This window comes from Antennarius striatus, chromosome 7 (genome assembly GCF_040054535.1).
Source record: "Antennarius striatus isolate MH-2024 chromosome 7, ASM4005453v1, whole genome shotgun sequence".
NCBI classification, from domain to species: Eukaryota; Metazoa; Chordata; class Actinopteri; order Lophiiformes; family Antennariidae; genus Antennarius; species Antennarius striatus.
Window position 1 is genome coordinate 12603883 of NC_090782.1, and position 14243 is coordinate 12618125.

General features: G+C 40.5%; 1 protein-coding gene across 4 annotated transcripts in view; it reads right to left on the minus strand.

The window, feature by feature from the left end:
• Nucleotides 1-14243, minus strand: part of kif1aa (kinesin family member 1Aa) — a 41789-nt gene that overhangs the window by 14706 nt on the left and 12840 nt on the right. For 2 of the 4 annotated variants that reach the window (XM_068320119.1, XM_068320117.1), the window contains exons 6-26: nt 13883-14061; nt 13485-13596; nt 13199-13276; nt 12977-13042; nt 12825-12842; nt 12653-12731; nt 12489-12567; nt 12092-12234; nt 10741-10779; nt 9118-9251; nt 7144-7223; nt 6644-6719; nt 5985-6064; nt 5726-5832; nt 5541-5621; nt 5260-5440; nt 4762-4834; nt 4538-4628; nt 4309-4457; nt 4040-4218; nt 3684-3821 (exon numbers count right to left, since the gene is read on the minus strand). In XM_068320119.1, coding sequence (XP_068176220.1) covers nt 3684-3821; nt 4040-4218; nt 4309-4457; nt 4538-4628; nt 4762-4834; nt 5260-5440; nt 5541-5621; nt 5726-5832; nt 5985-6064; nt 6644-6719; nt 7144-7223; nt 9118-9251; nt 10741-10779; nt 12092-12234; nt 12489-12567; nt 12653-12731; nt 12825-12842; nt 12977-13042; nt 13199-13276; nt 13485-13596; nt 13883-14061 — 2162 coding nt within the window. The remainder of the gene's footprint in view (nt 1-3683; nt 3822-4039; nt 4219-4308; nt 4458-4537; nt 4629-4761; nt 4835-5259; nt 5441-5540; nt 5622-5725; nt 5833-5984; nt 6065-6643; nt 6720-7143; nt 7224-9117; nt 9252-10740; nt 10780-12091; nt 12235-12488; nt 12568-12652; nt 12732-12824; nt 12843-12976; nt 13043-13198; nt 13277-13484; nt 13597-13882; nt 14062-14243) is intronic. The other 2 variants (XM_068320120.1, XM_068320121.1) reach the window with 1 other exon arrangement.

Here is a 14243-nt window from a genome sequence, read left to right on the forward strand (position 1 = left end):
CTCTCGCTACGTTGGTGCGTCTCCTCACCATATATAACTACTGACATTATCAGGACAGCGATGGGTCACATGCAGTATTTCCTAACTTTTTACTGTACTGGTGAAAGCTTGGTGAGGCTAGAGAGCATGTGTGTAAGGGTCAACTTGGAATTCTTTAAATGTGTTGATTATACTGGAAATAAGCTCACTAATGAAAAGACAGCAGATGAGGCACTTCATCATGTGAAGTGAAGTGTTTTTGAATCCACTAATGATTAGTTGCTACTATAAAAAATGTTCCTTATAAGAGAACATTATAAAATGTGGTAGAAATACTGTAAGCACTTAAGGCACTATGTTTACATTATCTGACAGTTCTTGGGGGACGCTGACTAAGGTTTGAAGACATGCTGGGCTCACTGCTCCAGTAGTGTTTCTCTATCTTTTTGTCTCTAGCTGTAGTTTTTCACTGTTCTTCTTAATCTTGCAGTCAAAGACCACAATAACAATAGACATTTAAGGGTGGAGAGTGTAAAAAGGACAAAATTATGACAAGATTGGTGAGGTGCATAAATAAGGCATGCTCAGGACAAATAAAAGGTGAATGAAAATGCTTTCATCTGCTTGACTCGAAAGAATCAACAGCAAATGGAACATAAACTGTCATATGGCACATGGCTCAGCTTGAATGAAGAAGAAAAAATAAAAAGCCAAAAGCTTGATATTGTGTGCTAAATCCAAAAACAAAGATGGCATCAGAAATAAAAATGCGCCTCCTGGGTCGAAGTGATAATTCGTGCAAAGGAGGGGCGCAGGTTCACCATCAACGCATTCAAGTTCAAATTGACAAAAAAGGTTCAAATGAAAAGTGCTCTGGCATGCCTAAAAGAGACAGCTGCCGTAGAAACCAGCTCTTTCGTATTGAGATAGTGAGTCTTCCTTGAAAAGCATTTTTACATTTAATATGGATAATTTCTTACTTTCAGCATTTGTCTGGGCTCCTGTGTTGCAAATCAGACCTGAATATACTCCATGACACTTGTCAGTGCTTTGGCTTGTGAATGGCCTCCTCTAAAGCTATCAGTGTGCATTTAGCCATTAGTAAGACACGCACATCAAGCAGCTGTTGAGCATCAACTTTGCTTGGGTTTACATGGTAACATGAGGTATGATATGACCCCTTCTGGGCTGAATCTATAGATTTGCTTAATTTATAGGACAGAAACATGTCAGAGAAAGAATTTACTATTAAGTTAGCATGAAAAATCAGCCAAAACAAAAGAATCAAGCAACAGTCAAATTGTATGAGATTAAAACAAATGCTAACCCTTGAAGCCCAGAAACGTCTACACCAGTGATCACTCATGAAACAAATCTGTGTGGTGGTTTGACATTTGAGAAGGTTGTGTCTTAAACATGAGACACAGTGACGGTGACAACTGAGACAGGAAATAGAAACTAAAGTGACTCGTTTGACTCGGTGGACTCGGCAACATGGAATGAATGAAACTCCCACCATCAGTAAACCTGGTTTTCATGTATTTCCTCTAGCTACACTCGAATGATAATTATCTCTCAAAGCTGAAATAAAAATAATTTAAAAATAATTTAAACAAAAATTAAAATATTTCACTGAAATGCTTTTTTTAAATAATGTGGGTGTAATATTTTTTTTGTTTACCTAAATAAAATGCCCTGACTCTATTGGTTCCTAAATGTAAAGCCTGGACAGCTCATTGTAAAATAAAGCAAGATGATTGTCTGACCCACCTATCTTGTGCTTAATGCATACATATATAACAGCATAGTGAGGACATAGTAAGAATATTCCCTAAGTGTCTTCAGCGTTGCATGTTGACGATGTCATGTAATTCGTACTATCGCCTATAGAGGGAGACAGACCCAGTGTCTCAGTGTGAAAGAGCTAGTTTCCTCCACCAGCATGCTCCCGAAACCTCACCAACCTTCCCACTATACTGAATAATGGCGAGCGGTCGTAAAAGGGATCCTGGCCTTCGCTGAAGCCTTGGCAGAGCTCGCCCTCATCATCATCATCATCATCATCATCATCACCATCATCATCATCATCATCATCATCCTCTCCCCCAAGCTCCAAGCACGGGTCGTCCAAAAAGATATCATCGTCCAGGTCCTCCAACTCCTCCAACTCCTCCAACTCCCCTTGACCCTCCCGCAGCGGGTCAGCCAGCTCAGTAATTTCAGAGTTGGAGAGGGTCGGGGACGGGGTGGGGTCACTCATGCGTTCGCTCATGCATGTGTTGAATATTGGGTTTCTGGTACAGCCACAGACATGGGAACTAGGTTAGTAGAGTTAGGTAGAAAACACACACTTATTCAGTGAGGAGGGGTGGTAGAGCAACTATGTTGATCAAACCATAGGAGAAAACCTGCCTGGGCTGAAATCTGCCTTCTCTGTGTGCTTAAGTGGACAGCATTCATGTTAACATAATGATGATCCCAGATATAAGAGAGCACAGGCCCCAAGATGATCATTATAACCTATGGAAGAACGGCCAATCTCTTCCAGGAACATTAACCCTCCTGGAAGAGGGTTCATGTTAAATTTAACTGTTTGTTTATTTCTTGATCTGCTTCATCTGAATAGCTTTATAACTTTTTCTTAACTCTTAGTCCATGTCTGTGCTCATGTGAAATGAGAATTTCCTCCAAAGAATAAACAGTCTTACTGTACTGCATCATATTTTGTATGCTGACTTGCAAACTAGTATACATAACAAGGATATCTAAATTTAGGGCTAGGTTTGTCTTCATATCATTTAAATACAATTTACCTGCAGATTATCAACAAAAACACCTTAACCCCAAACGCTACGGGCCTGTATGAGTCAGCTACTGCATGAACAGACACTCAAAATGAGTTGATATACAAAGGATTTCAAGAGGACATTTTTCAGATTTTTCAGATTGTTTGATCATGTTTGCTTGTCTTGCAGCAGCTAAATGAGATTTCTGTGCTGATTGTTATGTAACAAGGCCATGTGAGTGTGTGTGGGACAATGTGCAAGAGACAGAGAATGAGGGTGTTAGAGTTTGGCAGAGATGTGGAGGCTGTGTGCCAAGGTGGGTGAGAGAGAAGCAGCAGGCTTTGAGTAGGAGGACTGACGAAATCTCAAATGTTTCATGGTTCTTTCCATTGAAAGACAGACCTGTGACTTGCAAGTAGCGATCCTTTCCTTTCATTATAAAATCCATCATTTGTTTAAAAGGAGTAAACCCATGTTCAACAGGAATGTATTCACAACAGCCACCAGACTAACAACTGTTTTTTTTTAGTCACTGATTGAGCACATAGATTTTTCAGGATGCTGGATTAAAACTTATTATCATAACAATTAGTACATTCATAGAAATGGACGAGCTGATGGCAACAGTGCACAGACTAGGGACAGCAGGCTTCAGCACATAATGGCTGAGACCATAATGAAGTGGGCTGCAGACCACTTCATCCTTATGTCTGTCATCAAGGTCCATTAGTTCACCACATGCACAATATGTGTGCCAGTTAGAGTCAACAGACTCCCATTATCCAGAATAGATAAGTATGACTAACAATGTGCTTCTGTTTACTGGCTGTTGTTGGTCTGTGAGGTCACCATGAATGTCCTCCTTCTCCTCCTCCTCTGTGTCTACAGTGAAGAGGACCAGTGGTGTTCAGTATTTACCTTCCAACCAGACGGAACCAGGGGAAGCGGTCATAAAAGGGGTCTCCTCCTGACATGACATTGTCAGAGTCTTCGGTGGTGTTGTTGGGCACATCAGCAGCGCGATCATACATCTCTCTCATGAGATCGAGCCTCTGTCTGTAAGAGGCAGCAACGACTGAGTCAAACACGTGCACAGCAACAGGAAATACTCTGACAGTTTACTCAGTCTGATTACAAATGGAGCATTACAGGTTAGATAAGCATGTTTGAGGGTCCACTTGTGGGTCAGCTAAACAAAATCCCACATTTACAGAACTGTACGTATATCAGCAGTGTGAACCTCCAACCTTTGAACATGCCATGTGATCATATACCTTAATTTTTCTAATGTCCAGTAGTGTGTGGCTCCATTTTTTTGGTCTTGCACCTCCACAGCCACAATGGTGCGTGGGAAGTGTTGAAGCTCTCTGTCTTTACTTGCCTCTGGGGGCAAAAGGTCTGGAGGCAGGGGGGAGTAGAGAGTGTCTGTGAGCAGGACAAACTGGAACTGGACCTGTGGGGAAACAAACATTAATGTTTCCTGGCGTCTCGCAGCAGCAGTCAGTGGATATGATGGAGGTTAAAAACCAACAACGTGTTGGACCTTCTTCTTGAGCTCCACACTGATGGCATTAGCCTCCTTCAGGAAGATGGCATTCCCCCATAACAGGTCACGCAGGGAGGTGAACTGGTAGCACCTCCACCTACGGAAGCTCCACACAGCCAGCTCCCTCTCCCTCTCTGTCCATTGCACTGTGGAACCAAACAACATCACTGGGTGAGAATTTGCTCTCCCCAATTTAAAGGTAAACCTGTCCAATAAGTTTTAATACCTTCCTCATCTGGCTCCTCCTCTTCCTCAGGGCCTTCTGGGTAATAACGGTCCACTTGCTTCTGAAGAGCCTCCAGCTTGCTCTCATAATCCTACAAAATTGTTAGTTACAGACGTGAACAGGCACATTTTAGCATAACTAAATATGTTTGTAGTACTGTAAAGCTAATATTATGTAAAAACAAACTCTTCAGATATGGCTTTCTGAAGCGCTCGCTACTGTACCAGTCTTTGCTGCTCCAGAAGGTTGTTGGCCTCCTCCCGCTCTTTGCGATACTGATCCTCCAGCTCCTGCAGCCTTAAGGAACACACACAGAGACAAGAGAGTTTGTGTCCCACCTGAAATACTAATCAGTGATATACACTGTTGTTCCATGTCTTTCTGTTCTCTTAGGCTGTGTGGAGTGTCCTGCAATAATTTCTGATATTGCCGTTATGTATGAAAATGGTTATTTACTCTCTAGACGGTAGATGCAGGACATACTGTCACCTTTGGGCCACGCCAGAACAAATAACTAAATTATTTAAAGTCAGGTTTGTGTATCCTGGGGTTATTGTGCACTCTGTAGTTTGTCATTTCATTCATCAGTGGTATTACTCTTCATTCATGGCTTCTATATTGGTTACTCACATCTGCATTGTGGTGGTAAGACTCAAGTCAGCTACCTAACCTGTCTGTCTTCTAACTGTACTGCTGAAGGGATCGTTGTTGTCCTACAGTACCTCTGATCCATTTCCTGCTTCATGTCAATTCCCTGTTTGTCCAGCAGCTCCCTCTGTGCGAAGGCCCAGTCCACAGGCTCAGCTGGCGTCTCAGCACAGGGTGTCCTCTCCCTGTCAGCCCTGGCCTGTACAGGGTGGTTGAACCGGAACACATGGCTCTTACCCAGGATGATACGATTTCCTTTGTGAGAATAAAAAAACCAAAATGGGTTCAAGTATATGAATGGAGTGGTGTCACATGTAACTTTTGAAAAAGTAATAACAGTAGAAATCTTGCTGACCTGATTTGAGGACAGTGGGCTCAGTCACCCTCTTGCCATTGACATAAGTCTCAGCTCCTTCACAGGGCTCTAACACAACTGCTGCTTAGAAACAGAGAGAGCAACATGAGGCTTCTCCTGTCTGTCAATATTAAACTGTTCCGTACAAAATGGCAGACCAGTGACGTCAGATAAACATCACCCACTTTCTCCCATTGGCCCGGTAGTACTGGCAAAGATGCAGTGCTCATCCTTAATGAAGTGACCGCTGAGGACGATATCCTGACGACTGCTGGCGTCGACACGGCCCACCCTAAGATAGAACGGGTGACAGTGATATCAGATGAAACCTGAGTACATTTTGATTTATTAAAATGTCAAGTAAATAAATCATGGATTTTAGGAAAGTAAGAACATCCATCAATCCTTCAGGTTAAAATCTTAAAATGTCTGACAATATCGAACCTGGTCGTCCCGTCTTTAATGTAGTACAGCAAGCACTCAGACATCAGAGGATCCTCATTAAGGTTCACTAGGTGGGGCGTCTGACACAGAATATGGAATTATGGGTACAGATAGGTATTATACAGAGGCAACTCATTTCCCATACAGTATGCACAAACAGCACCGCTGAAGAAAAAACACCCATAGCTACAGCAGAAAATCAGTAACAGTTAAATCCATGCAGTCCAGTTCCCACCAGTTCACAGTGTTTAATGTAGTCTCAGTCAGATGTGACGGGACTACAGGCCATAAACCACTGACATGGAGCCACTGCCATCATCTACTCCTTGTTTACACCCATTGCTGCCTTTCAGGGCATGTTTAAAGGGAGCAATGAAGCAGATTTAAGACAACATTAAAAAGAAAACACAACCTGGTCTGTTTTGATGAGGCTTCTGTTGAAGTGAGACCAGAGCACTCAGAGAAGGAGAGAGCTTTAAACACTTCACAGCTACAAACCTCGTTGGGGGAAAACAGCCCAACTGTGTCGATAAACACAGGCTGGGGCTTTCTAGGGCTATCAGAGGGCTTTGGGGCAAATAAACAGGTATTTTAGTAGTGATTATAATAATGGTTATGGTATCACAGCAGACTACAGGAGTTGTTTAATGCTGCCTTACCTTCTTAGGACTGAACACACCCACTGTCCCGCCATCTTCTCGCATTGCTACGCCCATCTCTGCCAGCAAAGCCTCTCTGTGAAGGGATGTCAGATGCTGAATACCCACAGGCTCTGCTTACACATTTTTAATTTATACATAATATTTTTACTTCACCAATACAACCAGTTTAATCTACTTTGTCAGTCTATACTACAGCAACTAAGTGTTTATTTACCAAAAACTATTAGCTGTTACATAATATTGAGAACTGAGAAACGATCAGTCCATGCTACTCTTTAATCAACATATGAAGCCATCCTAACTATTGTTAAAAACAAAAGCTTCATTAGTTTAAACATTTTGTTGTTGCAATATTCCTTCTGTTTTAGGAGTTACTGTTTTTTCCCCACAGTTAATATTTGCTTTGGTGTTTTATGAGAGGAAAAGGGAGACTCTAAAAAAAATTGAATCACACCAATAAAATAAAAAGAATCTCATAAATAGATTGCACATCTCACCTTTCCATTCTGATAGCTTCGGTCCTGCGAAGTTTCTCTTCCCAAGTCTCATTGAGTTCAGCAATGATTTTCTCTGTTTCCTGAATATTCAAGTGACAGTGGTACTTAAAGCAAAATACACTATCACATCTCCTCAAGTTGAGAGACGGTAAAACATTTTTCTTTCTTTAGATGACTATACAGTATATAACAACAGATAGATCTGAACCAAGCACTGATTTGTAGTTTGATGCAGAAACATCGTCCTGCATGCCACAGCATATCACCACTGTCCAAAGACTATTAAAACTCAATATATCACTCTGTTCTAATGTTCCTTAATGACGAAGGAGGGGACACTTTTTGTTCTCAATTGGCCCTAAACAAATGTACATTTACTGTTGAGTCACATTAAAATGTTAGCATCAAGCCAGTATTATAGAAAATAATCAGGCTGTAATAAATAATGAACATCAACCAGAAATCCTCCAGTTCAAGTCTGCATTGTTGTCTGTAGTTTGATCTTCCTTTGTCTTCAGTTGTCTGGGCTTGCACTACGTCTAGGAGGTAGTATGAATAAGCCACTGTGGCTCAGTGTAAAAGAATTGAGTAAGCCACAAAAAGTCACATTCTGTGTCCAAGACAGCGGCTTGCTATAATAGCAAGTAAAACTTACAAGTAAAGATTGAGTAATATTTTGTATGACTGTATCTTCACATAGTGAATGCAAGTTTTCAATTGTTGGGGGGTGTAAAACCACGCTCGTTGTGGGGGGTGTGGGGGGATACCCCCACACAGAGGTTGTTTTCCTGCATTCTGGTGCATTCTGAGGGAAAAAATCTTCTGTTCGGTTTACCTTCAAAAATGCACTAAAGTCAATAGTTCAAGCTTAACTATCTTTATTTCTATTCTACTATATGCAGGCACTGTATAAATGTGAGATTCAACAATCCAAAACTTGCATTCACTATGTGAAGATACAGTCATACAAAATATTACTCAATGTTTACTTGTAAGTTTTACTTAGACTAGAAGACATTTTAACTTTGACTTAGACAACACCATTGGTATGTCACAGTTTAGTTTGTTTTGTTTTTTACTCGACAATACGATTTTTCATTTCAATTTAAAAAGGCATGAAAAATAGCAAGCGAGGTGAATACACATTTACATACATCACTGGTTATTCCTGCCGGTCATAGCGATCAAATGTCTACGACTACAAAAAAGTATTGATAATATCTTTCATTTACCTTCTGATCGGTCTGTCACCACTCCTCCCCCCTCTCAGCATTCACCATTTGTTGTTCAATTAGAATTTTAACACAAAATCTACTATAAAACACTCTATTTTAATTTTTTTTGATCGATCGTCCTCGCCTTGTCGTACACCAATTCGCGGATTTAGCTTGTAAAAATAGAATCCTTTTTTTCTTTATTGGACGAGAGGAGGTCATGACCCCAGTGCATATTTAATGATCGGGAGCGTTCGGGTCACTTCGGCTATTTCCGTCAGCATACGGAAATAGCTGCATGCTATTGTTTTCTTATATTATCGCTTGGGGATTTTCGCAAGTCCAAAAAAGTTGTAGGCTTTCCTAAAAATAAAAACGCCACTGTGGATACACAGGCTAAAAACCTTGTAGCCACTCTGGAATTTACTTTGCCTATGGCGAAGTGACGAACGGCGAGCGCAAGCCCAGGTTGTCTGTCTACCCTCTGCTCTTTTTTTCTCTGATACTGTCAGAAAATGATACTGTCAGAAACACTTGAAGGTTTATAGGACAAACAAACGGATCAGTGTGGAAAAGTTGGACAGTATCAAGAAAGTAATTTATTGTTGTTTTTTTATTATAATTTATTTCCTTGCAAAACCAATGCATCTAGAATACTGCTGGCCTTACAAAGAGAGAACTATAAGAACTTTCTTAACATATGATCTAATCATTTGCAGCTGATGAGAGACATATGTCAGTGTGTGTTATGCGGGCTCACCTTCAGCCTCTCGATGGCCTCTTCGCTGCCGGGGCTGAACATGATGCGATCGTGCAGACTGGCAATGGATCCAGCACGGCTGGATAAGGCTGAGAGAGATGGAGAGGGACTCATCCCCGTCATGGCATTGGTCACTGTGGAGAGATCATCCCTTTGATTCACTGCTTCGCCTTTATTGTTATTGTTCTTGTAATCGGATAGGTCTGTCCGGTAGGACAAGGATAAGGTGAGAGTGCAAGAAGTGGAGTAAGGGTAATCAATAATAAGGAATAAAAAAATGGAGAATGCAAACAGATAAGGAAGAGAAGAGAATAGAAAAGAAAGAAGATATGTGGCCTTAAACAATTCATTTAAATTCACAGAGACAAATTTGAATTTGTAGTATATAAGCAAGGGCAGCACCAACAGGACAAGCGCAAAGGCACAACTTTAAGCATATTGGGGAGGCCATCGCAGCCATAATCAAAGAAAATGCAGATATTAAATCAAACATCATATGCATGAACATCAACATGTCCAACCGCCGTGCTGCTTATCTGCTATTTCAAGAGCTCTAGTAAGCAAAGGGGGTTCTGCTGCTCACTCCCAATCATGTGTCCTCATCAGCAAATATAAAATTAGTCATCAAGTATGGAAAATGCAGTTAACACACTAGGCTGGTCTTGTGCAAAGACATAATGGGTCATTTCTGAGGGTCGTATTTCCAGCCGAGCAAATTGGACAACCACAACTCTCAATTTAGATTACTGTATTAAAAGCAGCATGTACTGAATGCTCCGTGTGCTGCCCTGTTATTACCATCATCAACAAAATGATTGGAAGAAGAAATTTGGTTTGCTTGAATGACCTAAAGACTTTGTTGGTCTTATTAAACATTTTAACAACAACGTGAATAATTTATTATCCTGCAAATACCAATAGGCCCAATTTTTGACAATAATTTACCATGTTTTCTGTTTTGTGCCTTAGCCTGTCATCAGGTCTATGACAGACTCCACAAAACAAAAAATAGCCACCTTGCAGCTGCTGCTATGGCAACACAGAGTAATAAATTTGGAAAGTGTATCACGTCCATCCATCTGGACACGCTGTCGCCTGCCAAGATGGACCATATAATATTGCATCCCTAGTTGATTAAGTCATGTATTCTGAAAAGACACTAAAAATGTATGACTTAAAACTACATGACATCAACAAAAGACCCACATTATGTCAGTTACAACACTCCAATTATCTTCTGTAATGGCTGTAAAGGAGGTGACAGAACCTGACACACTGAGCAGGAGAATTTCTTAATCAGAGAAACAAAGATCAGATTCAACATTACAGGATATTAAATAACCTGAATTTTTGTTTTACTTTGTTCAGGAACATTGAGGGGCTTTGCCAACAATCCCAAAGGTATAAAGCCCATACATACATAACGCATGACATGGCAAATACTCAAGACTTGGAAAACATGCTATTTATTAGTTGTTAGTGTTTCATGCAGTGGGTCCAAAACATTCTGAAAAGCTTCATGATACTAGGGTGCTGCAGAAAAAAATCTAATATTTACGCTAACAGTAGGCAATGTTGAAGCTAAGCGGCCACAAGAGCAAAAGCAAGAGCCAGAAAACACACATTTCAAACCGTCTATGTCAGCACCGGATGCTCGATAAGCTGGTAGAAGACAGAGTGACAGAGACAGAGACAAGATAACGCCTTCAGGTAAAAACACAGTTCATTTGACTCAACTGTCATTTAATTTCTGAAATGAAATCTTTTCCTGACAAATGCTGTAAATTATTTACCTGGGTTTAAAAAAAACATCGGAATAAACATATTTTGTGACAAATGTGAACATACAGTGAAGAGAAGGACAAGGTGTATTCACATCTTGCTGTGTTCTCTGTGAATATGTGGAGATTAATTAATTATGTTGTGATGCCTCACACATAAACTGCGCAGACAGCAGGAGGAGGTGGGCAGAGAGTCCATACACAGTACCTTAAGACATCATGGTCTGTTTAAAAATAGCAAGAGAACTTCTATTAAATGTTAATATGAACCATCTTGGTGGCTCCAGACAGTAATACAGTAACACACACACTCACTGTCCTCTGGAGAGTATCTGTGTGTGTTCATCTCCATCCACATCCTCCTGTTGACAACTCAGTCCATGTCTGCTTTGTGTTCTATCTATACATGGAGCAACACACAATCACTGTGTCCTAGTTCAGGGACCCCCTCCTTCAAAGGCTATATTTGAAGACTGGATGTCCCACAGCAGTGCAACAAAGGCTGTCCCATTTCCTTGAAATGTTAACCAGAGTGCAGGCTTCTTTTATCGCAGCTGCAAGGGATCCAATGTATGGATACTGTGCAGCTCACTGTATTCCAAGATGCTTTGTGTATTTATGATGTTAAGATTCTTCCTGCCTCTTCAGTGGCTGAGAATGGAGTGTCTTATGACTGGATGTACAAAAACATAATACAACATAATTTTAACCGTTATGCTTATAATACCAATACTTCAGCCATTTTAGGCAACCAGTTTGGCCCTTCTACTTCCAATACTCTCTTAACATGACGGCTTCTACTGCCAGACACCGGTAGAACTTTGACATTAGCTAATCATGAAATAACAAACTTCAGCCGACTTCAGTGTTGCTGGGCAACAGTCCGACAGCTTCATGGTTCAAGGCTGAGGACGGGAAGAGATTAAACTCCCTGTAGGCAAGGACATGTGATTCAACAGTGCTCAATGCCAATTCAGTCCTCAGAAGTACTGAAGGCCCCTGAAGTGAGAGACAGCTAATGTTCATGCTAATGGGAAAATATTTTGTGCAATTCTTTTGTGTGGAGCTGAAGTGACTCACAGTGTGTTATTTAGAATAGTGTACTTATAAAAGAATGACACCACTATCAAATGTTTGACATTGAATCTAGAGATAGCACTAATGGTAATAGAAATCCAATGATCACCACTTACTCTCAATGATGTCACCCAGGCCCTGAGCAAAGAGGAGATCTTTCAGGCGAGACACCTCCTCCTTCAGCTCCCGCACCAGTCTGTTGTTAGGATCTTCATTGATCACGGCGTTACAGCGAATCTGTTTAGCTCGGTCTGCGTACCTGTGAGAATAAAGGAGGGTTTGTTGGACAAGCAGTCGATGGTGAAAGACACACACACATATTCCCTGAACACCCTATATCCGCATCATGATTTTGCAGATTCTGGTACAGCAGCCCAGGAAGGGGTTTTGAAGTCTGGAACTGATGCAAGCTGCTGAGGTTAGATATTTGTTTGACATCAGTGTCCTTCAAAGCCCCATTCAGCAGCTGTATGTGATGTACAACCTGCATCAGAGTGTCATCTGCTCCCCTACCTGAGTGTGCTGAGGGTCTCGTCATAGTTGATATCAGCTGGACTCAGGGCAGCTACCATCGCAGTACGGGAATTTCCACCTGGCAAGATTAATTTAAAAAATTAACCGTTAGGTACAATTTAAAAAAACACTTTCTTTGCAAACAACAAATATTTGATTCATACCCAGATTTTCTCTCAATAGCCATGTCAAAACGGAATCTCTGTAGGGAATGAAGCTTTCCACTTTCTTCTTCTTTTTATTCTGCAAGTTCATTGAAAATATAAAATTATAATCTATATAAAAAATTGCATGTAGGTAAAAAAAATTAAAAAGAGTTTATTTCAAATAAATTACCTTATTTGACCCAGAGTCCTGAAATGGAGAGTAAAGTAATATTATTATTATTATTATTATTATTATTATTGTTGTTGTTGTTGTTATTATTATTATTATGTCATTTTCTTTTTCTGACACAGTGGAATATGTTCTGTAAATAAAATACATACAACTTCTGCCAGAGCAGAGATGACTTTTCCCAGTGTAGTCAGAGATTTGTTGATATTTGCTCCCTCCTAAAAGCAAGAGACAAAGAATGAGAGATAATTCCACAGATTAACAGCTTTAATATGGTTTTTATTTTACTGTTTTCCAGACAGGCTTAAAACATTCTTTCAAATTTGTAGCTGAATGTTATAATAATATTAAAAGCAGCTGAGGAATCATTATACCTTCAGCCTAGTCCCTTTGGCTCCAGTAGAATCTGCCCTCTCACTACCAGCTAAATCCACCAAACTTATTTTGCTGACCTGCAACAGAACATCCAATAACAAAACATTACATCAACTGAAAACATTACAGCTTTTCATCTTTATTACTGAAAGCTTAATTTAAAAAAACATCAAGCAATCAATGATTTCAGACAAGATTTGAAATAATTCCCTAAAGAAGCTCACAGATAATTACACACAATAGTTCAAGTTCAAACATTCACACAGGAAGAGGAGACAACCCTGCCTTCTCAGAGGTGTTATCAGTCTCAGCATCGTGGCGTTTCTGAGTGAAGATGATGTTAAAGACAGCGTGGGAGCGACTGCTTGTCTCATTCATGTTGGTAGCTGCCACGGTCCTGCACAGGGAGTTGAGACATTTTCATCAGATTGTGCAGCAAGTTGTCAAACAAGAAACAGAATTCAAAGTGAAGATGAAGATAAAAATACAAATAATCAGTCGATGCCTGTTCCTCTAATTCCTCTGAAACGTCTGTATTGTGGTGACATTTAATAAAAAGTTAGCCACGTTACATGTACTTTTGTCTGTCAGTTCCTGTAATAGAAAAATAACTAAATGCCAAGACACGGTGCATGTCCCCAGGCTCCCTGCACAAACAGTGAATATATAAATAGCACCATTACCTGGCCTTGTTGCCAGAGTCCATCAAGTCCTGGATGTCAGTGTATGAGGTGACAGCCAGTTTAGAGAGGTCCTCCACGTAGGGTCCCATCAGAGGATGCTCTCGAACTCGCAGGTTGCCCTTATTCTTGGGGTTCAGTAAGTCCCGCACTCGTTCACAGTAGATTTCCATGTAGCTTACCTGTTCAGATTCATTACAAACATTAGAATCAAGTGCTCAAGTTGAGGTTCTTACACATTCAGCAGAACAGTATTTGTATTACTAATCTAAGTATTTGTTTCAATATATCTCCTCTGGTATTGTGTTTTTCTAGTTTTACATAAACATATTCAGACTAAACTAAAGAGGAGGACACGTGCTTA